This window comes from Carassius gibelio, chromosome A2 (genome assembly GCF_023724105.1).
Source record: "Carassius gibelio isolate Cgi1373 ecotype wild population from Czech Republic chromosome A2, carGib1.2-hapl.c, whole genome shotgun sequence".
NCBI lineage: Eukaryota > Metazoa > Chordata > Actinopteri > Cypriniformes > Cyprinidae > Carassius > Carassius gibelio.
The window spans coordinates 17,204,575-17,230,865 of record NC_068372.1 but is presented as its reverse complement, the minus strand read 5'-3'; the positions used below and the strand labels follow the sequence as shown (position 1 = coordinate 17,230,865).

General features: G+C 37.7%; 1 protein-coding gene across 1 annotated transcript in view; it reads right to left on the bottom strand.

Moving 5' to 3' along the window:
- The window catches only part of LOC128029051 (glutamate receptor ionotropic, NMDA 3B-like), a 38,199-nt gene extending 20,680 nt beyond the window's left edge, over window positions 1–17,519 (bottom strand). Inside the window, exons 1-2 of the mRNA XM_052616526.1 lie at window positions 16,843–17,519; window positions 847–1,484 (exon numbers count right to left, since the gene is read on the bottom strand). Coding sequence (XP_052472486.1) covers window positions 847–1,484; window positions 16,843–17,295 — 1,091 coding nt within the window. The 5' untranslated portion in view covers window positions 17,296–17,519. The remainder of the gene's footprint in view (window positions 1–846; window positions 1,485–16,842) is intronic.
- Window positions 17,520–26,291: the final 8,772 nt, after the last annotated feature.

Sequence of the window (26,291 nt, the reverse complement as noted above, 5' to 3'; positions counted from 1 at the left end):
TAAATAACTGGGCTTGAATACAGTGGATTCACACAAGCCACAAGCTTGTCAAATTTCACACTAATCAGAAATATGAAACATGATAAATGGGTGTTACCTGTGCAATATGTGTGCTTTCATTTTCAGTCTGCTTTGACTGCACATATTTCTGTAAACTATGACATTAGGCTCTTAAAGTGGCATAAACTTTAATAAATAAACCATACATAGATATTGTATTCGCTAATGTCCTATTCTGATACAATCGGCAGCTTTATTGTGAATAACTGGGCTAGAATGCAATGGGTTCTCATAAGCCACACGCTTGTCAAAAAATATCACACTAATCAGAAATATGAAACATGATAAATGTGGGGTACCTGTGCAGTATGTGTGCTTTCATTTTAAGTCTGCGTAGACTGCACATATTTCTGTAAACTATGACATTTGACTCTTAAAGTGGCATAAACTTTAATGAATAAACCATGCATAGTTATTTTCTTCGCTAATGTCCTATTCTGCCACAGTCTCTGGCTTTATTGTGAATAACTGGGCTTGAAGGTCATGGGATCATATAACCCGCACATGTGTCACATGAAAATTGCACACTAATCAGAAATGTGAACCAAGGTACCTTGACGGGTATCTGTTCACAATGTAGCTTATTAGTTATAATGTGACATAAACAAAATTGATGTAGCATTGATAAACGCTACATCACTGTTGTTTATGTCTCATTATAACTAAAATGGCTTGTTACTTGAAATTGTACTCTGTTTGTAAATTGCGGCACTGTTATAAAATGTAGTTAAATAATAGCATTGTAATAAGCTACTTAGCTTTAAACTGTCATACTTGTAAGCTTACCTGGCAAGGTATTGTCCAGAGGAGGGCAACTCATGTTTATTGGGCTTGTCGAAGCAGTTCACCATGTTCTGAATCAGAGCCAGGTCTGGTCTCACCATGGTCGCAGCATATACAGCCCTGCCAATGAGCTGCAGGGTATCTCTAATGTAGAAGTTCAGAGGCTTGCGATTCACTTCCCCATAAGCCAGAAGACCCGGGGGAGAGCCAATGGAGTGTAGAGAATCCAGACTAAGTGGATATCCCATGATCCAGTGCATGTGTGGCAACGTAATGCTCAACTGGTGGGCGCTGTGCAGCACTCTGGCTGTACATTCAGGGTCGGAGCCGAAAAGCACCACAGAAGACGCCGGAGCAGAAGGAGTCCTGCTGAGGAGTTGTGAGAGGAGCTTCATCACCTTGTCCTCACTCAAGTTTTCCTCCAGTCTGGACAGGTTGAGGGTCTCCCATAGGTGCCAGTGGGCTCCATTCAAGCCCAGATGGCCCCACTGTTTAAGCTCTTCCAGCATTCCCGTTTTCCCACCTCCCGGACAAAGAATGGCCGCTCCGCCCTGCCAGCCTCCCTTTAGCAACACTGCCAACAGCAGCTCCGAGAGTCCTGAAGGGGGCGTACGTGTCATCATCTGTAAATGGAAGCGGTTCTGAAAGCAAAAAAAAAAACATATACAGTTAGGTTTAGGACTGCACGATTAAACGGAATAAAACCAAAACCGGGACATGGCTATTATCAAATCGGAAAAAGTGAAATTTAATTAAACAAACATATGCAGACGGTGTTCCAGTCTAAAGCACAGCACTCTGTTTTGTTACACACGAGCGGCTCATGATCCAGTGTTTTCAGTGTTTCAGAGCTGCTCGGTTCACGGGAAATGCTGCTCCATATGAACTCAGAGTTTCGGTAGAATACAATGTGCACTTATGGATGCAACATGTGCCAACCATCTTTCTACACTTGCAATGAGAAGTGCTTATAAACCAGCTGTTTTTAACAAAAGAGAAGCTTTAAGGCAGGTTTGCTAAATTCCTGGCGTGCTTCTCAACACACTTATAAATTCTCACATCTGTTGTAATCATTTTAATTTATGTTTTACCTTTGCAGTTCAGATAAACCATACATGTCATATATTTCAAACAGGTCATCTTGCTTTATTAATATTTTTTATGAATGTCTTAAATAACAAACTTTAACAACATAAGGGAAGATGCTTTTAGCACAGCTGGATGGTTTGAAGTGACACTAAAGGGAGTGAAGATATATCATTTCACTTGATTCAATTCCTCCAACCTCACATCTTTTCCTTGTGTCCTTCCCTCACATCCTGAAGGGGTGGAGCTAAGACCACAGCCCTTCAGAGTTTTACTTCAACCCTATAAACACCCCTCATGCAGTTAATCAGGCTTATTTGAAAACTACATCTGTGTGTTGGAGCAGGATTGGAACTAAACTCTGCAGGGCTGTGGCCATCCAGGAAATTAGTTTTGCACCCCTTCTTTAGAGTCTTCTTAATCAATGGTTTGTAAATAAATTTAAGAGCCATAAATATTTTAAATCGTAAGTTAACTGTAATAAAGTTGGACTGTAAAATATTTTTATTATAATATTTGTAATATTTTATTTTATAGAGGAATCTTACAATAGTAACATTTCTCATTTTGTTTAATATATTAATTTAGTAATTTTAATAAGAAATAAACAACAACAACATTATTATTGTTATTGTGAATAAAACATTTTGGCCAAAAAATGCAGCCCTACAAACAAGCCCAGAGCATTCTGAACTGCAAATACAATTATTTAAAGTAAAAAATAAATAAATAACAAAAGTGCACCAAACCTGTAGCTTAGACACACATGCACTTTACACTGCAAATCACAATCTACAAGTCTTTACATTGACTCGTCAAAATAAAAAAAACAAACCCTTACGATAAAATACAGATATCTTCTGCAAATGCATATTGTATTCCCTAATGACTATACGTTTGAATAAGTAAGTGGGAAGTCTTGGGAGAGTGTCTCCCGTGACTTACATCTTCCAAAGCTGCCTTACAGGCAAATAGAGGAATATATTACTCGCTCTGAACTTTTGATGACCTCATACTCAAGAACACTGAACACAACTCTTGTTTTGATGCAATCTCGGAAACATTTGAATCACTTGAATAAAAACCCGACACTAAAACAGTGAGGAAGAGCCGTCAGCTCTCATCTGAAATAGCTCCTGGCCATCTTTACACAGACACTGCTGTTTTTGATGTGGACTGACAGAGAGGCGTGCATGAATGCGCTGTGAGAGTGAAAAATCGGATGCTTGGGTGTTCTGAGGGGGATAGCGACTGTTTGAACCTATAGTGGGGTGCTGCGAGTGAACAGCACGGGGCTGCTGCACTGAAGAGGAGTCCCCATGCAAAGTTAAAACCTGTGTGACTAGAATAACATTACCACCAGTGGCTCTGACACGCGTCCCTGTGACTTTCACTGATACTTAAAGCACATGAATTAGCACACACACTGACGACTCCATGCGGTGCCACTGCCAAACCGGATACATTTAAAAGATGAAGATTAAAACACACCATTCATTTGGTCTCTAAGTTCTGCTCTGCTGAAATAAAAGAATAAGGCTTCAAAAAAATAGAAATGGACCAAGGGGGTCCCAGGGATGTGCTGTGTACATATGGGAGCTGAGATAAGAAGAGAGAACGGGGCAGGCTTATCTTTTATTTACCAGTAAATCCAGGTGATGCCAGGTGAATAGCAAACAACCAAACAAACAAACACCTTCTGTGTGAAGGCAAACTTTCGGCCTTGAGGCCTCTCATTGCTCAATCGATCTGAAAACAGCTGCTCCTCCAAACAATACCGGCACCCAGTAGGACTTTACCCTTCTCACGTCTAAATGGATCCACAAGCTGACAGCATCTGGGCAACATGAGCTGTTTGATTTGTTCGCTCCATCTTGGAAGTTTAGCAGGAAATGTCTATTTCCATTCCCAACTTTTCCCACACCTTGCGGGCAATTATCACAATCTGTCTTAACACCAGGGGGAAATAAATGGGTGCTGTTTTTTTACCCGACATCTCATAAATGGTCCAAATGCTGTAGAGTTACACTTCATTAATATCTAACACAGCAACATGCAGGTTTTGCAGACTAATACAAACAGTAGTTTGGCCATCAAATTATCGTGCAGGTGTGGAGAACGGACGTGCTGAATCTCAACACTCAAAAAGCGACAGCAGCTGATCCATAAACAACCTATTATTGAGCAGAGAAATTGGAAATTACTATTACTAATTACTATTGGAATATTTACTAAATTGGATTATTGCTAAATAATCTTTCTGAAACAGATGGCAAAATTCTAGCAAAACCCAATGATTTGTGCTCTGATAGTTGAAGAGTTTGAGGTACGTAACTTTGAAATTATGGTCTGTTTTATACCTTCAGCAATTCGTTTTCTTATTATGAAATGTACTATTTCTTCAGATTTAAAGGCTAATTTCGAATGGCTATTAATGGTAAAAGATGTTTTAAAGAACCAGATGGTCTATGACAACTACTGTAGCAATAGCGGCTAACGGGGCTATGCTAGCCAGCCAAATCTCGAGCCCTTGGGTCTTGTTTTCAGAAAAAGCCTGAGGGAGCTTAACACAATGAAACAGAACTCAGGTGTCAAGACGTGTTTCTAAAAGCAAAACTATTTTTAACTTGACATGCCACATCAAAAACACAACATTTGTGGTGCAAAACATGATGCAACCGCCTAAAATTTCTCTCTGCATATACACAGACAAACATTTAACAAACAGCAGGCACTTGCACAGCCCAATGTTAAATGGTACTTACAAGGTCAGATATTCAACAACAAAAAAATTGTCTAAATATCTCTAACCTTTAATTCCACAAAAACATCACAGTCAACACAAAAACAGCGACCTTGGGAGTCTGCTAGATAATGGAACATTGGTCAAATCATGCAATCTGAAGCCTGATAGTAATTGACATTGACATTTATAGGTGGCCAGGTTAATAGAAGCAGTGTTTTGATGCAGTGCTTTAATAAAGATGCATTTAAAGACCACTGCTAAAACCATGCTAAAATCTGCAGTAAGAAAAAGTCAAATAAAATGAAATCTAAACCTTGTTGACCTCAATAATTAAACTTTTGGCAATTTTTCATCTTTTTAGTTACACAATGTTGTGCCAAAGTGCTTTTATGATGTAAAGAAAACTGCTTATCTAGATGTAAAATTCTGCCTTACAGTGTTTTGAGGAAAGAAATATGATGGCAGAGAGAAATGTGAGGGAAAGATACATCAATACTGCTTCTCCTCTGTTAAGAGTGACAGTTACTTAATTAAGAAAGACCAATGTGGGAACCGGTAGAGATTTGCCAACGTGAATAATTTTGAAATACTTACACAGGCTTGCAAAAAACAAATGTTTAATTACAAATGAAAATGAGGCTCTCTTTAGGCCTCTGATTGACATTTGAAGAGGATCATGTGGGATGAAGAAGTGATTTATGCAATATATTATTATACATATAAATAGTTTTGGGTATTATGACCTGAGGAGTGATTTATGCTCATGTATCTACAATATTTATGCAAATTAGTATATCAAAAAAAGTATTTAGCATAATTAGCAGCTTATATATTTGATGTCAAGAGTAGCTATCATGCTTCATAAATTGTTCATGTGGCTTGAAAGCGATGCTTAACTACTTGCACAGTCTGCCATACTGAGTGGCGTCCCCACTGTGTTTAGTTAGACACATCATTAGGCATAAGAGTGTCTTAGCAAATGTGTGACATCCCAAGTATCAAACTGCACCCCCGAAGCTCACTCCAGCATCAGATATGCAGAGAGACGGCAGCTCTTCATAATCACTGCATTATCATCAAAGTGCATCATGTCTTGTTTTACACTTCTGATCTGCTGTGATAATTAAAAACATGAAAAAAAAAAAAAGAAAACTACCCATCAAAATATGATGCAATATCCAAGTCACCATGCATGATGTTTGGCCCTTACCCATGATTATGTATAACTCTCTTATATTCATTCTAAATATTCATAAAAAAAAAGTAAGCAAAAAGTACCTTGATGACCTTATACTAAAGTCTGCATCTGACGGCACTTTACTGTCCCATAAGGCCACAGGAGAGTATTTGTAAACAGCAGTGAGGCGACAAAACTGATACTGTAAGTCACATAACAATAACATCAAGATAAATGTACTACATTTGGATTACCATACATGCTACACACATTTATGTAGAACACACATTTTTAACATTCTTGAAGGAAGTACTTATTACAAAGTGCCTACTTTGAAGGAATGCAATTTCACATGAAGACTTACTTAAGTGGTGAAGCACAAAGCATCAATACAATGTCTCCCTTCGCTGGGCATTAATTTGAGAATATCCATTCGGCTCTACTAAGAAAATGTCTTATTTTATATATTATAATAGGATTATTAAATAATATTATGCAAAATTATATAACGTATTGTATTTTGTTTTTAGATTTTGTAAATCTGTTATTAGAAGACAAAAAAATGATTCAGAATTATTACAAATTTTATGGTAAAGAAATATGAATTATTATTTATTTATTTAGCTCTGGGTTGTAATAATTTTGCATTGTAAGGTTAATCAATTGCTTTATGGATCTGGTATGATTAGGGATAATCAATTACACTGAGATCAGATTGCAGCCAAATGCTATGTGTCAAAAGGCTGTGACTAAAACTGCACTTAATTTTTTTTATTTATTTATTTATTTTATGAACTGTGCATACAGTATGTGGTACAGGAATCAAAACTTTATGGTGTGATGATGAAAAGGAAACTAAGGCCAAGAAACCCAAAGCTCAGCTCTTTTAGCAGCTGCGAGTGTGAGCATTTTGCCCCAAACTGTGATTGGTTTCCTCTCCAAGGGCAGAAAGTGTTTCCGTGTCTTGTTTTGTTTTTTACTGCTGCTGGTAAAAAACTTTTGTGTGTGTGTGTGTGTGTGAATATCACTAAATCTCTGTCGTGTGTGCACTGCTGCGCCCAGTTTGCATCTGAAGTATAATGGCATTTCTGTGTTATTAAATGTTAGCTGCCTAGACTATGACCTGTTATTAGTCTTGATAACATTTCCAAATCTTGTTTGCTCCACAGTGACCCTAATATGACACTGCGAAAATGTCCCATTCCGTGAGTGAAAGGAAAGCCCATAAATTTCTCCATAGCATAGAAAACAGCACTGTAATGAGGCTTTGAAATCAAAATGTTTTTTTTTTTTTTTTTTTTTTTACACTTTATAATAGGAGCGATCACTCACATTAGGCCTGGTGAATAGTGCACTCCCACTGGGCGATAAAGTAATATTTGAAAATGAAAGCCATTTGGGGAAATGTGAGTTTATGAATGAGGTGATTTACCAAATGATCCTGTCCAAATTCACCAGAACAGAATCTTAAAAATCTAGCAGCGCACGCCAGAGAAATGAGTCCTCTGTGAAGGTGCTAAAGTTGTCAGAGAGCAAAACATTACGTTCAACCAGTTCTTTGGACATTAGTTTGATGTATTACTCAAGAAATAGATTACTATCATAAAGCTTCATCTATTACTTTTTCTTTAAATGGAAACTGCTACAAAGGCTGACAAAATAAGCATGGCTGCCTGCTTGGGAATTAGATACGCTATTTCAGATATTCCAACAGTGAACTTTGAAATGCCTTTAAAATAAACTTTTGCAGGGGCTTTTCGTGCAAAGAAAAGTTAAAGTTAATTGCAAAGACAGTCCTTGAGGAGTTATTATTTACAGCTGTGCTTAAGGCCATAATGTTGACAAAGAAGGATTGTGCTCTCAGTATCTCTCAAAGGTCTTGGGTCATCCTCACAAGGTTTGGTTACAGGCTTTAAAGTTGTATTTAGTCTGCCTCCATGCACCAAACAGTAAAGACAATATAAAAATAACCAACTCAACTGCCCTGCACCCATCTTCCATTGTTTGGCCAAACAGGTAGCCCCGCCCCAACCTCTTCTCATTGGCTGAATCAGAAACTGACACGTTGGGTACACATTTTTGAACTACTTTTGTTGTGTCTGCAAATTGAATTGGGGTAGGAAATATTTTATCCCCACTTACAAAATATATTTGACATTTTTAGTTCTTATCTTAATTATGTAATGACACTAAAAGCTAACATTCAATATAACAGAACACTGGCAAAAAGGAATTTAATATCATAAAGATACCTTTGGGAAAGTTATCTAAATAATTATCTAAAGACAAAATAAAAGTATAATGAAAATCTAATTATATGTTCCTGCTGCTTATCCGAAAAGTGCCTACTTAATTGACTTTTGTTGAGTCAGCCTGATAAGAAAAGGTTAACGTTAACTTTTCTGTTTAATTGTAACAAGTTTGAATGCTAATAGTGTTCTGATGGCCAGAGGAGATCTTTTCAGCAGATATAAAATGGACACAGATTATCTGCCATCCCATGGACCAAAAGAAGTTCCTCAGATACAGTAAATCTACACATAAAGAATTTTTTTCAAACCAACATGCTCTGAATCCTGAATTCTCACACTCTATGGAACAGTGTTCAAAAATCCTTTAAACTGTGATGAACATAAATGTACAGAGCCGTGTTAAAATTTCAGATCGCTAAGACGTTCATTAGCATTGCTTCCATGAGTCGTGCACTGCATCTCGCTCAATTAGCAAGCAAAGCACTAGGCAGTGAGAGCTGCCATCCACAGTCATCCTGAAGTGCACTGAAATCCTCTCTCTGTAGCCTGGCATATGCAGCCCGCTCGGCCCAGCCTCATTGAGACGCTTCATATGCAAAGCTGCTCTCAGAATGTTGACTGATAGCATTTGAAATGTGCAAAGGACATCACAAGTAAAGAGTAATCTTTTCAGGCTTTATGCAAAAATATCTTCACTGAAACATGTTATCTGATTCAAAGCAAGGCCGGCGGTAGGCCTGCTCCATGGTGGGCTTCAGAAAAGATCCTAATATATGATGCATGACGCGTAATGTGTTCCAGGATTAATGACATGAATAATTATCCATTAATAATTGATAAAATTTTAATTAACTTGAGGATAAATGTATGATTTAATTAACCCTTTTAATCCTGAAATGTTGCTACAGTTGATGGAACAGTATAATAAACTGTGATATAAAAGATATAAACTGACTTTATTATTGCTAATGGTTGCAAAGCCAATTATGATGATGGCCTGTGATAAAATGAGAGGAATTAACAAAATATTGTTCCTTCTATGAGTGACTTTCAATTTAAAACCACAGCTTTAGGACAGCTGCTTTTAAGCTCATGTTCCAATTCCTCAGTTTTGGAGAAGAGCCGTAGCACCTCTCCCTGTCATCACTGAATTTCCTTAATCCAAAGACTATTGGTGTGTGCTTAGCAGATAATGATGATTTCATGCTTGGATCAGTCATCCCTTTTCAAGTTCTGGTTGACATTTACATGGTTTCTGCTCAGAAAGAATAACATTTTGAAATCGATGTCTGAACACGACAGGCCTAAATCCTCACAGGAGGTCGGGATGCCAAAAAACAGAGTCTGTTGGTGGGTTGAAATTTATCAGGCTGAAGCGAAATGAAGGCCTCTGGTTGATGGCTTTGGGAAGAGTATATAACTCTGGAACAGGACATATGAATGTAAAGATGATCTAAAATTCTGCAAAAAAGGATTCGATGGATAGATTGCTCTGAGATTCTGGATAAGGTGTATCATTTGGGACTGAAGGCAGATAGCAGCAGAGCTAGAGTTATCTTTGTAAGTCTTCTGGACAGAAGTATGTTCATTCCATGAGACTCTCTTAAAGTTCAATGGGCTTTCCATCTTATTTATACCTAGAACCCACAGATATGATTTTTTACTTCCAAATTTAAAAGCTGCTATTTATTCGAATTGGGGCTGTTGATTTTATGTGTAATTTGTGTGATTCATTCCGGGGAATATAATGTGTTAAAGTTAATGCCAGGTGTGTTTGTCATCTTGTTTCACACTGAATGCCATTGCTGACGAACACGATGCAGGACGATGACTGACTGTCTGATGTAGCATATCGAAATACATTTATGTTGTAGCAGATCTGACCCGAATAAAAAAAATAAAGGGTCGTTCGGGACTGTGTTTGAAACATGAGCCAAATTCCTCAGGAAGGCAACCGGAGGTCATAAATCAGTTCTAGTGCCACAAGTCAGAAGCAAGATGACCAACCAACCAACTCTTTCACAGAACAGCTTTCAACATTAACACCATTAGAACAATTATTGACAATTTCAATTCGAAGAGATTATGAAATTTGAAAACTGTAGACGGTAATGTTTCCTCTTGGTTCTAAATAAATGCGACTTATAGTCCAGTGCGATTTATATGTCTTTTTTTCCTCATCATGACGTATTTTTGGACTGATGCAACTTAAACTCAGGTGCGACTTATAGTCCGAAAAATGTGGTATACATTGATACTCCATCTATTTATATGTAAGTGTGAACTTGTGAAATCCTCATAAACTCATGATGAGTGCGTGATTCATTATTAATGATGGCCAATGTTCTAGTGTTTCATAATGCCAGTGGTTTTAAAGGTGAAACTGTAAATAAATGCGGGCAGTTGACGTCTGCTCCCTTTAGTTCTCTGTGTTGTATATGGTGGAAAAATAATGTTGGGAATGTCAAGGCAATGCAGGTCATGTTTTCAGATTCCCTTGAAATGGCAAACGGTAAACGGAAAAAAAAAGATGAAAGTTAACAAGAATTCTGATAACCAAGCAATGTGCATTTAGGGCGCTGGACAACCTTGCAAGAAGGTTCAGAGAGGCACAAAAGGTAATTCAGCACAATGCCTGCAATCATCAGCAACATGGAGCCAACAGTAAGTGAGTCTGGCAGAGCTGAATAAACACTTCCATGTGGCTGTCCCTGCGTATCCCCAGTTAACACTGAGATTATCTATGGAGACAAGCTCCATATTGCACTGTAACTGCAAAAACATTAAAAGCTTGAGGTTGACCGAGCTTCAGACACATTACAAGACTAGGAAATTATTATTTTTTTGTTATCTAAAAGAGGGCAGATATTAATGAATCTGTAGGTGAAAATGATGCTGCTTCAGAACAAAACTGTTAATTTCTCCTTTCTCAACTAGCATTAAAAACAATGCAAAAATCATGCAACTACTCATAACTAAAAGTGCTGTTGAAAGAATATTCCCAGTGCAACACGTTAAACTCAATCACTAGCACTTGTACTATAATGTTGATTAACAATTAGGTTGCCTTAAAAATAATTGTATCAAAAACTAAAATCTGGGTTACAGAGAGGAATTTACATATCCATAAATTACTGTGGCATTAAATTACAGAAAACGAACCGCTGTGTTTCTAAAACTACGGCTGAGGAAGTGAAAGCAAATTGACATATTTCTCTCGTATGATCAACATAGTCAGTCTCTCTATATCTATTACTCTTTTGTAAGATCATAGAGATTATGGATTTTTTCTTTTGCTATTGCAGCACATGGGAATTGCAAAACATTATTTTTGTTGTATAGTTTCCATTCACCTACAATGATGATTTCCACATTTGAGAACCCCAGAATTGTGAAAAAGGTCCATTGTAGCCAAAAGATTTAACCAATATGTTTGTTATCACGAATTTGGTTTTAGAAAAAGATTTGTTTTTGTCACTTAACTGGTTTTAAATAAGTCTTAACAGCATAGATAAACATTATAAAATATGTAAATATGCAAATATTGTACATTTATTTTATAAAAGGATTGTAAGGATAGTAAAGCCTCAAAAAAACATGGATGACATCATGCCACAAATGTTGTCAAATGAACTTAACTTGTTCTGTATACCCTTAATATTCCTTTTAGTGCAGGAGTGTATTTTTATGAATCGATGCGAGTTAAATAAGGAAAGTGAAAATCCCTCACTTACAGCTTAACTGAGGCAGAGGCATTTTTGTGCGGATGGGAGGGAGTCTTTTCTCTGATCAGAAGTGCATGCGCAGTTATTAATAAGCATGATAGCAGAGCTGCGTTTGTGTGCCTCATGCATGATGGAAACGGTTGTCACATCTTCTTGTTATCCAGCCCAAGTCTTTTTTTTCTATCCCTTCAAAAAAGTGGAAGATAATTGAAACATACTCAAGAGAGAGTTGGGTGAAAGAGATAAGACAAAACTAATGGAAATAAAATGTAGAGGGAGAAGAGATGGAAAATGACTTACAGAGAGACTTTGACACACAGAAGGGAACTTTGCATCAAAAGTACCCATAGTGCTAAACTGTAATACCCGCTTATGCAAATCCCTCCCCCATTCAGAATAGATGCCGTTATCAGGTTCCCATGCCAAAACGAATGGACGCTGCTGTTTCTCTCTGTGTGTGCTTTCTCCATCAAAGAAATCCGAGAGGCTGTAAGATTGCAGATTGAGATACAGACCTAAGCCATAGCCAAGCTGAGTGGATCCTTCAAAGGAAACATTTATTTTAAATGTCAGTTAGATGATCTAACTGATAAAAATCAACAGACTGTTCATTATTTTGCTATGAGCAGTGAAATGCACTATGACAAGCACAATAAACAGCTAACTAATATTCATTCTAGGACAAAACAAGAATTAGCCACTCTGGAGAGGCATCGTTGGCATGAGTGCAGCTTGGTCAGCGCTGTGCTCCCTATAATGCTGCCAACAGCCAAAATAAAGACAATGAATCATTTCTGTCATGAGATGTGAACGCCAGTGAGATTCGTTCAGCGAGGCACTGTATTCAGAAGCAGAGTGAAAACTCGATCACCTTATATTGAGAGATCAGGCACCATTTCAAAGCACACCTCAGGCAGAAAGAGGGTTGAATTTTCAAAGACACACATGTTAGAGCGGAAATAAGGTATAAGGTCGGGGAAGAGTCATAAGTACCTCAGGGCGCAGTCGTACCACTTATTGGAAATAGACTTTTAGATTCAATTAAACTCTCATATCCTTGCAACAGCATCAAAATAGAGAACATTTTGTGGGGTTTTTTTGTGTTTTTTTTTTTAACATACACCAGCACAGAGACTCCAAAAAACATCCCTCAGCTTACTTGCTCAATTAGTTTTGATGGGTCAGAGCATTCTCGGCTTATAGTATATGGGCATTAACCCAAAATCCAGACAGTATTAAACCACATACGCGGCTGTGTATTAAATCGTATGAATGTGCTGGGGTGCTGTAATGTTAAGCCTGGCAACACTGAGCCATCTCGGCCCCGTAAGCACAGCTTGCAGCATTCTTCCTCACCTGGCTGATGCACCACGCTCTTCCCGCATCCTTACTGTCACAAACCTCAGTGGCCCATCTGTGCTTATCTCAACCCTGCACATGTGGGAGATTACAGACCATCTCCGCCAGGTATTTCTCACGTCATTTACACCCTCGGCCTCCATAATGGAGCGATCCAGGCTGCAGACAACCACAGCAGCAATGCTCCAATGATCAGCATTGTGCCGGCTGGGAATAGGTGGTGACTTGCATGCATGTGTGCATGGCATTGTATCAACAGGAGTGTAGACCACCCCTATGACTAATAAGTGCTTGCTCACCAGCTGCTTTTAAAAATATTTATTTTCTGCAGTACACAGAAATGGGTAATGTGTGGTTTACTTCAGCTATGCATTTTACACACTACACTGCATATGTAAAGAACAGTCATATGTAAATTACAGTCAAGAAGGTTTTGTGCTCATTTTCCGTAAAATTCAATTTCAATACAATATGATGGCACTCCATTTTACAGTGTGAGTTCTGATAATGTATCTACTGTTGCATATACTGTATATCTTTGACTTAGGGTCCATTTACACTATTATTCTACTGCAATGTTTTTCCTATGTAAAGTTAAAAGAAGTTCAACTGAAAAAAATACATTTACACTTTTTGCATACACGTTTTAAATGCAAAAATACATTCTGAGACTTTCACCATTTGTATCACTTAATTTGTCTGTGTTTGGGCTTTCCAGACAGGCTCTGTTGATGGTGAAGATTTTTTCAGCAAATCTTGCTGCAGGTTGCGATGGTATGTCAGTAGGTGGCAACAAGTGACTGACTTTATGAGTGATTCAGTGAATCATTGAATCACCATTAGATACAAACTTTAGAATCATGCCAGAAAAAAATAAGGTATCCGTATATTTTTTGCCTACTGTTTTATGAATACAGTGAATTTGGACATAGGCTACTACTGTTCACACGCTGTTTTTCACCTCCTTATAATAGGGAGGTATGCAAATTTGGATGCACTCACTGTCTTTATCAGTAAATCATTGAATTGTTCAGTCAAGTAATTAGTTTACAACACTGATTCATTCAGTAGTAGAGCTGCTTTACATATGAAACTGAATTCATTTTATAACTGATTAATTTAACAACATTAACACTGATATTTCCCTGTTTATTAATATTAACCCCTTTGAAACAATCTGTATTGTATAAAGCACTTTATGCACTATATATGTTGCTCCGAGGCGCACAACAGTAGATTCTGCTGTGGCTTCGTTTGAAACTATTTTCATTATCAGAGTGAAACACACAACTTAACCACTGCTCACTGGTTTAAATTTTCCAAAGTTTACACCTTTCCATGATTATGGCAAGACTGCAACTGTAAACTGTCTCCCTATAACAAAATGAGGGGGCATCTACAAGATAACGGTAGCTTTTCACAAATGAATGTCTTCAATTTGTGTACATTTGATCATTCTCTGTCCGCTCTAAATGTTACAAACTGGAGTTTAACTGAAAATAAACATTTGGAGAGTCTCTACAGCCCTCCTGAATTAAGGATTCATTAAGCTTAATAACCTTCCAGTGGTTGTCCACTGGTGAGCTAACAATGGGGGATAATTGAGAAAGGCCTTTGGATTAGAATGTGATTTCATTCAAAGGGACAAAATGAGTTTCGCATGTGCTAATCTTCCTTTTGTGGTTGGGAATATTTGCTACGGAAGGGAGACAAGTTAATGAGCAGTCAAGCATAGATGAGCAGAAGAATTTCCCTGAACGAAACAGGCCCGGCATATTTGGTCAGCAAACAAAATTAAGGCGCACTAAAAATATGGTAATCTACCCTGTGTTTGATTGGCTCTGGGGCAAATTATAGTCATGGAAAAGAAAAAAAATATTTCATCGGAATCACTCAAATTGCAATTTCAGGCAAGTGCTCGGCAAAAGACACCAGTGGATGGCTATTTCATCTGTGCAGAGAGCCAAAAGGAGACGTTATTCACCAAGGATAGAGAATATTGCTTTTGAAAAGCATTCAGACAGCATAATATCCTGGGGTTGTGTCCTATAATATATGAACATCCTTGTCTTGCTGCCCAGAGAAATTTATAGCGTTAAATATATCTTTTAATTTGTTAAAGTAATTTGGAAAGTTAACGACTCCACTGTGATGGCATGAGCCAAGCCTCGCTCTGTCAGGAAAAAGATGGGCACTAATGATTTCACACTTCCTGAGGGCTGTCAAAACGAAGCAATCACAAACATTTTGCTAATAATTTTTATTAATCACAGAAATGTCCTTGGTTATGTTTTCGCCCTGGCTAAGAATAACACTATTTATGGAGCAGATTTAACAAGCAACCAGGCCATAAATGTATAAGACACAAAAGCCTTTGACTGACATGTTATAAGATGTAGGATAAATCACACTGTTATGAATGAGCATCTTAAAAGATGGGTCTCTCTGCTGACCTGCTGCTCACGGCTCTTTATGTAAAATCAGGGGTGCCTTTGTTCCTTTGTGTCCATATGCTGGCAGAGTTTGACGGGAGGAAAATCTTTTGAGGTTTCCCTGCCAGGAGAAACTGCTGCAACTGGCTACACTGCTGGAGACAGAAACAACTGGTGCGACTGGCATCCTCTCTGTTTGCTGCTTCGAATACTAACGAGACCCAGCGCGCCTCAAACCTGAGCCCTAAACAGTGTTAGGATTGTTCCACTGGAATACATCAGGACCTATGTGTCCGGCCCCCGGGCAGAACACCCGAAATACTTGCCACAGCCCTAGGTCTCTCTATATGTTCCACTCAATATATAAAATCTGCTTGGGAACAGATGGAACCATTTGAATACTATTAGGTTTCTGCCAACCAGCCTCCCGAGGAGGCATCAGAAATTGCAAAACTGTGTAGAATCTAGCTAATAATTTCATGTCTGGCCTATAGTTTTATAAATGACAGAACTGGTATCATCTGGTGTCTGTCAGCAGGTTCTCTTGTTCTCTTTCATCTTCAGTTACTTCCACAAACACTGCACAAAATGACACAATATACACATTTGCCACAGCTATCAGAGTGACTAACACGCATACTGTTTTATATTTTAGAGCTGTTGAGTGTTGACCTTTGTTTTATGCATTTTATGTATTTTTTCATATTCTGTTTGCTTTTTATGTTCACCATTTTAAATCAGAATGTTTAAAAAGGAAATAGGCATGAGAGTTGACTGTGGAAGTAGACATAAAAATAATCAATTAGTTTACATTTGAAAAAATTAGAATGCATGCACAAAACTAGTCCATGTTTTAGATTGGTGGTGGCTACATCACTCCATGTACATGACATTAATTTACAGTTTTAAGGGGAAATTGTAGGTTTCTAACCACTTTATATGTTTAAGACTAATTTGGGAACATTGTATTAAAGTGGGGAAAAAAACTGTAACAAAACACGTCCCGGTTTTCACTCGCTTTATGTTGATTATGCCTCAATAACAAGAGCGACAGATGTAGCGGCCAGTACACGTATAAACGATGTAACAAGAAACAACCAGTATAAGGAAAATGTACATCGAGACCAAAAAGAAACAAGACCGACGCTGGTACAGTTTGACCATATCTTCCTTAAATTGTAAGGAGCGCTTTAAAAGTAAATAAAACGAGTTTGCTTCTCACCTGTGTCTTAAGAGGTTCGCCCTCTTCAATGATGCTGATGAAAGGTATTTCCAAAAACGAGGACATGAACTCCACTTGTATGAGCTCCTCGTGGCTCTGAGGGAACGCAAGCACAGCCGAGACTCCCTGAACAACGATATCCTGACACACGCACCTGAACATGGACTCCGGGTCTCCATTGAGCGGCTCTCGGGACAATACTTCCAAGCTCAGGTTGTACGGCAAGAAGTTGTTCCCACTTTGCCGGAGGTGAACCAGGGCGCGGTTGAGGGCGCCTTGTATCCTGGATTGCTGGCGGGTCGGCAGAAGCGCACCCAAGCGCACTGTGTGTCCAATGCGTGCCAGGATGTGACAGGGCTGGGGATGCAGATGACAAGGGTAAATAAACATCTGGAGAGCGACCTGGAGCCCGACGTGAAGGTATGCCAAGAATCTGGAGAGCACTAAATTCATCCTGCTCCTTTCGCAACTGGATTGAGGTTCCGTCACAAGATGGCATCGCTCTGTTCTTGTCCAGTTGTTCTTGTCCTTAATGGTTTTACGCGCACACGGATGCAGCCTCAGTTACAATGCAAGTAGTGCAACCATTCCGTCTTCTCCAAGTGTTGAAGGCGAGGAGGTGCCGTGCGCGCAACTGAGGGAGGAGAGAAGGTGCTGTGCCGCTTGAGTTCTCCTCAGCATCAGGCACGTGCACAGGTAGGGCTCAACCTGTGCAGAGCACATGCCCTTTTTGCCCTTACACTCCGAAGTGCCCTTTTTTTTTTTTTTTTTAATTTTTTTTTTATTAATGCTATTGGTCACCCTTTATGTCTGTCTGTTTTACAAATATTTAGCAAATGAAAGTTCTTAAAACGAGCTTGTGTAAATCTTATTCGATCCTCAAGCTGTCAGTAAGCTGATAACTCCGCCCCCTCTATATTCATAGAATCAACTGAAGTTCCACAGCAGCCGCACAGTAGACAACAGCTGAGCTGAACAAAGTTTTGCGAAGGGTAAATACATATCTTGTTGTTTGAATAAGTACTACTAAACACTATGTCTATAAAGGCTCATATTTTATTAATTTGATGTCTGACGGACTCACTGACTGAGACATGTGGGCGAGAGAGAGAGGGCTAGCATTTGCCATCTAGTCATAGCAAACACTTAAATAGCCTGTGCATACAGTTGCATTTCATCTTTTATAAAATGCTATTTTGGCCAAATGCATTTTACCACAGGAAAAACTGAGCGCTCCGTCTATATAGCTACAAAAACTAGTTTGTAACCTGTAACGTTAGATGAAAATGTAATGTGATGCCGGTGTTCTGTCGATTTGTCCTACGCTGTCAGATTTTCCTACCTCCCACCAAAACAGTGGGTAGTACAATTCCACAACGAAAATTCTACTGTATAGTTATGGTTTATTAACGTCTACACCTACCACAACCCTATCATACCCTTACAGTACTGCAAATACAGTAATTATGTGTTATATTCGCGGTTGTAGCTAAAAGGGATACAGTTACAGGAAACCAACAATACATAATATTTTCTACCAATTAGATTGCGTTTTTGTTAAAGTCTACACCTACCCCAGCCCAAAACCTACCCTTACAGTAATGCAGATACATTGAATATCGTTGTTTAGCATGAGACAAAGGACGCGATATTGATGTGCGTGTGCGCAGTAAACCCGTGTAGGAAAATCTGACAGGGTAGGATAAAATGTCAGGACACCTGTTACCTGCAGCGGCAGGCGCCGTCGCCGTTTTAATGATGAAAAAAAAAAAAAAAAAAAATAATTCACATTTGCTAGCCAAAAACAATATATTGATAAGTAATACAACAACATATAATTTGTTTTTACCATCTGAAAATCATAACAGGTGCGCCCCGCGCTGTTTCGTACTGGAACTTACACAAAGCAACGAGTGATCCTCGTCACCTAGATAACATATATTTCTAAGAAATTTCTTCTTTGATTTATGATTGCTGATACACGTAATTTATTAACATTTAGGCTAATCATGTGATGGTATACTCTCCGCTCGTCCTCACATGTATAAAATGTTGTAAAACATGGTTTTACTACAGTAATGTAAGTTAGTAACTAAAAAAAAATTACAGAAGATCACTGTGAAATCGTTATATTTTATCATGCAGAATGTAATTCATGATTCATTCCAAGGGTTCATTTATTTGATCCAAAATACAGCAAAATCAGTAATATTGTGTAATATTTTTAAAATTTTAAATAACTGTTTTCTATTTGACTATATTTTCAAATGTGATTTTATTTTTGTGATCAAAGCTGAATTTTCAGCATCTTTACCCCAGTTCAGTACTCTTCAGTGTCACGTGATCCTTCAGAAATGCTTTTCACTGCAACTGTAGTTTTCACAATATTTTATTTATTTATTTTTTTTTTTTTTATTGGTGGCTTATTTTAGGGAAAGTGTAGTGAATAAGAGACCTTCAAGAGACCAACATCCCTGGTCCAACACAGTATCAAATTTTGGGTTGCTGTTGTAATTACGGTTAAAGAAGCCCTTAAAACCCTGTTTATCTATATTATCTAATATTATTATTATGGTTGTTATTAATCGTGAATAAATCTAAAGCTCTTGAGACTATTATTTTGTGTTATTGAATTTGTCATGAAGATGTGACCATTTCTTCCTTTTATGCAGGCTTACTAAATAATCTTGATATAAAAAAGGGAGGGGGGTGCCCTTTTTCAGTTTCAGCACATGCCCCTCAAAAGGTCTGTGCACGGCCCTGCTCAGCATCACCGAGCTCGGAGGGAGGACAGTTGTGGCCACACCAGGTTTGCTAGATCAGATTATGAAGAATTAAGCTTTCGCAAAGGTCACTTATGAAACATTATTAAATGGTTTCAAAGCCTTATATTAAATAGTAAAGGGGCGCTCATTCATTTTTGTTTATTAAAAAGTTTTAAACATAATTAAATGAACAGAATTTTAGGAAGAAATGTCATTAAAATGAGATTAAAACTCCAGGGCACTTTTCCAGAGAAAAATATTTTATTAAGTGGATCTCATCCCAATGCCATGTTGACATTGCATGACCAGTTGTGTTATGCAGTTTAACAAGTTACTGCTATAATAATAATAATAATAATAATAATAATAATAATAATAATAATAATAATAATAATTTACTTTATATTCCACTTTGTCCATACTTTTCACAATAAGTACAATGGTTACAGCTAGAGCAAAGTACCATCTGTATATCAGCATGAACTTCCAACAACATTCAAAAATATTCAGATTGAATCCAAGAATGTCCAATATATTGATGTTAAAACAACAGATTCTTCTTAGTAAAGTACTTTCCTCCGTCCAGATGTCAGTATAGTAAAGCAAAAGCTCCCAGATTGTAGCTTTAGGTTGAGATATGTGCAAAATCCTCTATGCACAAACACACACACACACACACACACACACACACACACACACACACACACACACACACACACACACACACGCACACACACACGCACACACACACGCACACACACACACACACACACACACACACACACACACACGCACACGCACACACACACACGCACACACACACACATATATCAGTTAATGATTTCAGTTAAGTCTTAAAAAGAGATGAAGAGGTGGATGAGGAAGAAAATGCCTTCTGAATTCAGACGGTTTGGCATACAGTAGTTCAAGGACAATGCCCTATTCATAAGTTATTTAATTAAATTCCATGGGAACATGGATGCTCTGTTCAGTAGAATTAATTTACAGTGGCCTTTGTTTGCTATAGAACAGTAATCCAAATATATTAACTTGTCACTCTGTTTGAGCGCAAGACTGAAACGCGGTGTAATAGATTACAATCCTTTTGATTTAACCAGACCATTAGTTTATTTTAATTAATTTTATTTTCATTTTAGCATCCCCTTTACAGAGCATTTGAATTTGGTACTGGCACCATAGGCATTTTTCACCACTGGGTTGTTAATATGTTGCAATAAATGAGGTTTTATTAACAAAGTTCGTGATGAGCACGTTCAGATAATTAACACAAGTGGAGAGCACTCAGCAATCAACGGTAAGAGGTATATATACAGCAGTATCACCTCAATTCATTGTATTTAGTAATTAAACAGAAGATGTATATCTGCTATGAAATTACACAATGCTTCAATAACAGGATTGGAGTCTGAAGAAAATGATGCACATATGCTTTCAGCTGAGGAGGGAATGTAGAACTGTAGAAATATGAAAAATGTGACATTTCCTGACAAAAAACATATTAGTACCGCAATGCATGAAACTGTTTTTAAGCAATTACTTGTGCATTTCGAAAAACTTCGCACCCTCACATACATTTGCTGGTAATAATAGCTTGGATGTCAAAGATTAATTGAGGATTAGAGACTACTGACTGACTATAAAGCATATGAACCATTTCAAAATTTCAGGCAGCATGTTCTTTTCGCAGCAGTACTTTTGACAGTTTATACTGTACAGTATATGCTACAGACATCTCATAAAAATGACAGTTGACTCTATACAGCCCATACTGCAGTATGCAGTTTATTTCAGAAACAAATCTATCATTTAATCTCTTTTCCGGTTCTTAACCACACCTCAGTCATTTTGCCTGAGCAACGTCAAGCAAAAACCATTTGTGTTTCCGCTTAATGGTCGTGTACTATGATGTCTCTCTGATGTCTGACACTAACATGTAACCATTGATGCTTGCTTGATTGTTTTTTCAGCTCCACCGCATGCAAACCCACATTTTGGAATATTTCAGAGATGCAGGTGATTTTATGGGTAAATCAAACTTTTAACAAGACACCTACGGAATTGTCCTGTCCTGACACATGGCTCTCTCCACACGGTTTTCAGCATTGTCTTTTACTCAACTTCAAGCTGACTCAAGCGGTCTGAATAAATATTTATATATGTCCTTTTGATTTTCTTCCAGATGGTTCGTATCACTGGACCCTCCCAGTGGTCAGTTGTAGTCAGTTTGATTTAATATATAAATGAATGGATTACAATTTAATCAGAAAACCAATTAAAACAAACGTTTATCTTGGAGGGATTACACCCACATTATTTAACACATGTGAGCACCCATATAGATAATCCTCCTTAGTCTCTCCCTATGACTTCACTTGTTATTGTGACATACGCATACATTAGACATTCCTGCATTTATGCTTTTTGAGATGCAACGGTTGAGTCAATGAATTATGACATTGAATTTAGAGAGGTACCTCAGAAAAAAGCCTCTGAGCAGAAGCTCTGCAATTACGGCATGGATAAATGTAGCATCAGTGCTGTTTCTGTCTAACCGCATGTCGCAGCTCTCCATAATCTGCCATAGTGCTCTAGAAGGACTTGTACAGGAGAGCGATGCTTTTAAATATCATCGTGCAACATCTACATTCTCAGCACATCCCACATGACTAATTTCAGCACAGTCTTTTTAGTCCACCATACAGTTCAACAGCACACTGAATGGCTTGAACCATCAGTACATGCTGCTTGAGAGGAAGGGAGCTAATTCTGGATAATTCTATTAAAATCTGAAGTGCCATATAATCGTATATCATAAGAGAATTCGCTGGAGGCAAAGCCGTTGATTTTCCTTACTGTGCTAAAAAAGATGATTTTCTTGTCTTTCTATTCAAACCCATGACTTTGTGAAAACGTGAACATCGTAAACCTTCTCCCTCCAATGACTTGTGTTCGAGATGAAGAGTAATTCGGAGTTCAAATTAGAGTCAGGATGCATGAATAATGAGCGCAGGCCAGTTCACAGTGGGAGGGTATCTCTATGAAACCTCATTTCGTTTTGGCCAACACTCCATAACCCCTCTCTGTTTTATCAGACTGAGCAAACATGGTTCTGATAAAAACTAATGAGTTTCATGTGGTTAATTAACATCATATTATTAAGGTGTAAAAGTATTGTGACCGCACATTTGCTAGCCCCCTAAAAAGTTGAAAGAGTTTGTGAAAAACTTAACATACCATTTAGTAGTGCACTTTTTGAAAATATTGAATATAATATGAACAGAGAAGCACTGCAGATCTAATTTAGTTTGAAATGTAAAATGTCTCATCCCTGGCCTTTTTATTCCAAAACACAAGCTGTTCTTTGCGTTAAAATTTAATGAGTGCCAAGATTTTATATTTCAGGAAATGTTTCCCTACATGCACTATGTAAATACATACATCTCAGCCTGCTGCTGAGCTAGGTTTATTTTTACCACAGTTCAGACATACTGTACTTATCAGATCAACACAAAAGAACCCTCACTGCTTTTGTATATTTATGTATGTGTGTGTAGGCTATGTCCATGTCACAGTTTATAGCCACCATCATTTGAAATAACCTGCTCACTTCACCTCTTTTTTCACTGTAAGGGTGCTGAATCTAGGAATTTTTCTGAACCTTCTCAGTTTTATCATCCTTGTTCCCTCTAATAGGGCATTCCTCAATGATCTCATCAAACTGAGAAGCAGAGTATATGTAGCTTTTGAGATGATTAGCCTGTCAAGCATTTCATTAACCCGACCCAAGTGATTAAAAGGGGCAGATCCATTGATCCCCTTTGTGGTTCATGCATTATTACTTGGAGACCGTCTTCATGCAACAACATCAGCTTCCCCTGCCGTTCAAATGATGATTTGCAGTGGTGACCTTTGCAAATTTGGAGGTGTTGAGAACGGCCAGAGCATTCATGCAGAAGACTGGCACGAGACGATAGACACGAGTGTCTAGTCATGCCTGCTGCTCTTCTTACCTGACCTTTCCTACCCCCATCTCACGTCCTTGGCTCTTGTGAGATCACAGAGAGGTGAGGTGCTTCCTTCTAATAAATTGCTCAGAGGAAAAAAAGAATCTGCTCCGTGCTGCATTATACAGCCTTATGCAAGTATAAAATAAAAGCAGAACAATACTATGCTTTTGACAGAGCTTGACATAACCCTTTTCATAGAGTACTGAAAAGGTAATGAGTGGTATAAGAGGACTGAAAGTGCCCATAATAACGGATGCTGTCTGCTTTAATGATTTTCAGGTGCGTTCAGTGTCTAGCTTTCACAGAGAGGCTGGAGTCTTGCTGGCAATATAAAGAAAACCTGAGAGCTATAGATTTTGTGACAAGCATCAGTCTTCCAGTCCTGAATAATAGTGGAACTGGAAAGGTTCAGTTCTTTGGAGATATTTTCAAATGTTTACCTTATGTATGCTCTCTTACTGATGCTAAGAACCTACTGAATCGCAGGAGAAAGTGTTGATTCTTTCCATACATGACTGTAAAAAAAAAAAAAAAAAAAAAAAAAAACTTAACATGTTAAAACAGAAAACATAAATACTTGTGCTCTGTCAATATCTTTATAAATAAATGTCAATTATTTATTGTCATTTTTAAATATGTAAATGTCAGGGTTATTACAGTAGACTGAATCTGAATCCATTAAAAAAACATTTTCTTTACTTGAAATAAAATAATCTTGATCTGAAATAAAATAAATTATTTAAAAATCTTATTTGATATCATCTAATTGGAAATGAATTATTAAACATAAAAATAAAATTAAAAAGTATTCAAAACTATATAGGTATGCATTTTTCTAAAAAAACACAAACTGAGGAGACAAGTTGCTCAAGTTTAGGAATAGGAATGTTGTCCCATTCTTGTCTAATACAGGCTTCTAGCTGCTCAACTGTCTTAGATCTTCTTTGTCTCATCTTCCTCTTTATGATGCGCCAAATGTTTTCTATGGGTGAAAGATCTGGACTACAGGCTGGCCATTTCAGTACTCAGATCCTTCTTTCATTCAGCCATGATGTTGTAATTGATGGAGTATGTGTTGGAAAATGCAAGGACTTCCCTGAAAGAGACGATGTCTGGATGGGAGCATATGTTGTTCTAGAACTTGGAAATACCTTTCAGCATTGATGGTGCCTTTCCAGATATGTAAGCTGCCCATGCCACACACACTCATGCAACCCCACACCATCAGAGATGCAGGCTTCTGAACTGAGCGCTGATAAAAACAAGTCCCAGTCTTCCAAAAAGAACTTCAAATTTTGATCCGTCTGACCACAGAACAGTTTTCCACTTTGCCACAGTCCATTTTAAAAGAGCCTTGGCCCAGAGAATACGCCTGTGCTTCTGGATCATGTTTAGATATGGCTTCTTTTTTGACTTATAGAGTTTTAGCCGGCAGCGGCGAATGGAACGGTGGATTGTGTTCACTGACAATGTTTTCTGGAAGTATTCCTGAGCCCATGTTGTGATTTCCATTACAGTAGCATTCCTGTATGTGATGCAGTGCTCTCTAAGGGCCCGAAGATCACAGATTGTAAATTGGTCCTCCAGCTGTTCCTTATATGTACATTTAACTCTTCCGGACTCTTATTGCTATCTGTCCCAACTTTTTTGGAATGTGTAGCTCTCATAAAATCCAAGATGAGCCAATAATTGGCATGACATTTCAAAATGTCTTATTTTCAACATTTGATATGTTATTTATACTCTTTTGTGAATAAAATATAAGTTTATGAGATTTGTAAAATGTTCCATTCTTTTTTTACTCACAATTTGTACAATGTCCCAACTTATTTGGAATCGGGTTTGTAATTTGAAATGATTGGCCTGTGTTTAAATATATTTAATATATTATATTCAAATGGATACCTATCTTTTTAATTAATACTAATTATTATTAAATTATTATAATTATTGTAATTACTGTATAATTATTTTTATTAATGATGTTTAAACACCAGATACATCACAAGGCTGTTATATCTGCCTCCATAATGCCCCATTTTGATTTTTTCTCCCCCACCCCAACCATTATTTCTGTTTCATAATTTCATGCACTTGGAACAAAAAAATTACAAATACTGGAGCTGTCCCAAGAATCTATGCTGCTTCGTTAATGAAAGTACAAATATGTAAAAAATAGTTAAGGTAAAGTATTTCAGGATTCAGGACAATAATTAAATGAGTATTTAATGCGGTATTTTAATGCGGTCACTGAGCCAAGGTGAATGAATGAATACAACCTGAACCTCAAAAATCTTCCAAATGAAAAGATTCACCAAATTACCAAAATAGTTTTAATAATGGATTCTGTTCCAAAAAAGGAATCAACTGTGCATTTTGCAGAAACTACTTTTATGACGGCACTAGACTGGAAATAGGGCTCATAAAGATTGTGTTTTATCTGTGTTGAGTTATTTTTTAACACATAAACATCTTAAGCGTTAATCACTCCTCTATATAGAGCATTTGTCATCGTGTTTTCACCCTCATATTGTTCCAAACCTGGCTTTCAGCATTCATAAAGAATGCAAGAACCCCCCAGTTCATTGTACAGTAATTGCATGGAAAGAGCAACCACAATTTTCTTCAAAATCCTTTAATCTTCGTATGTGCTACA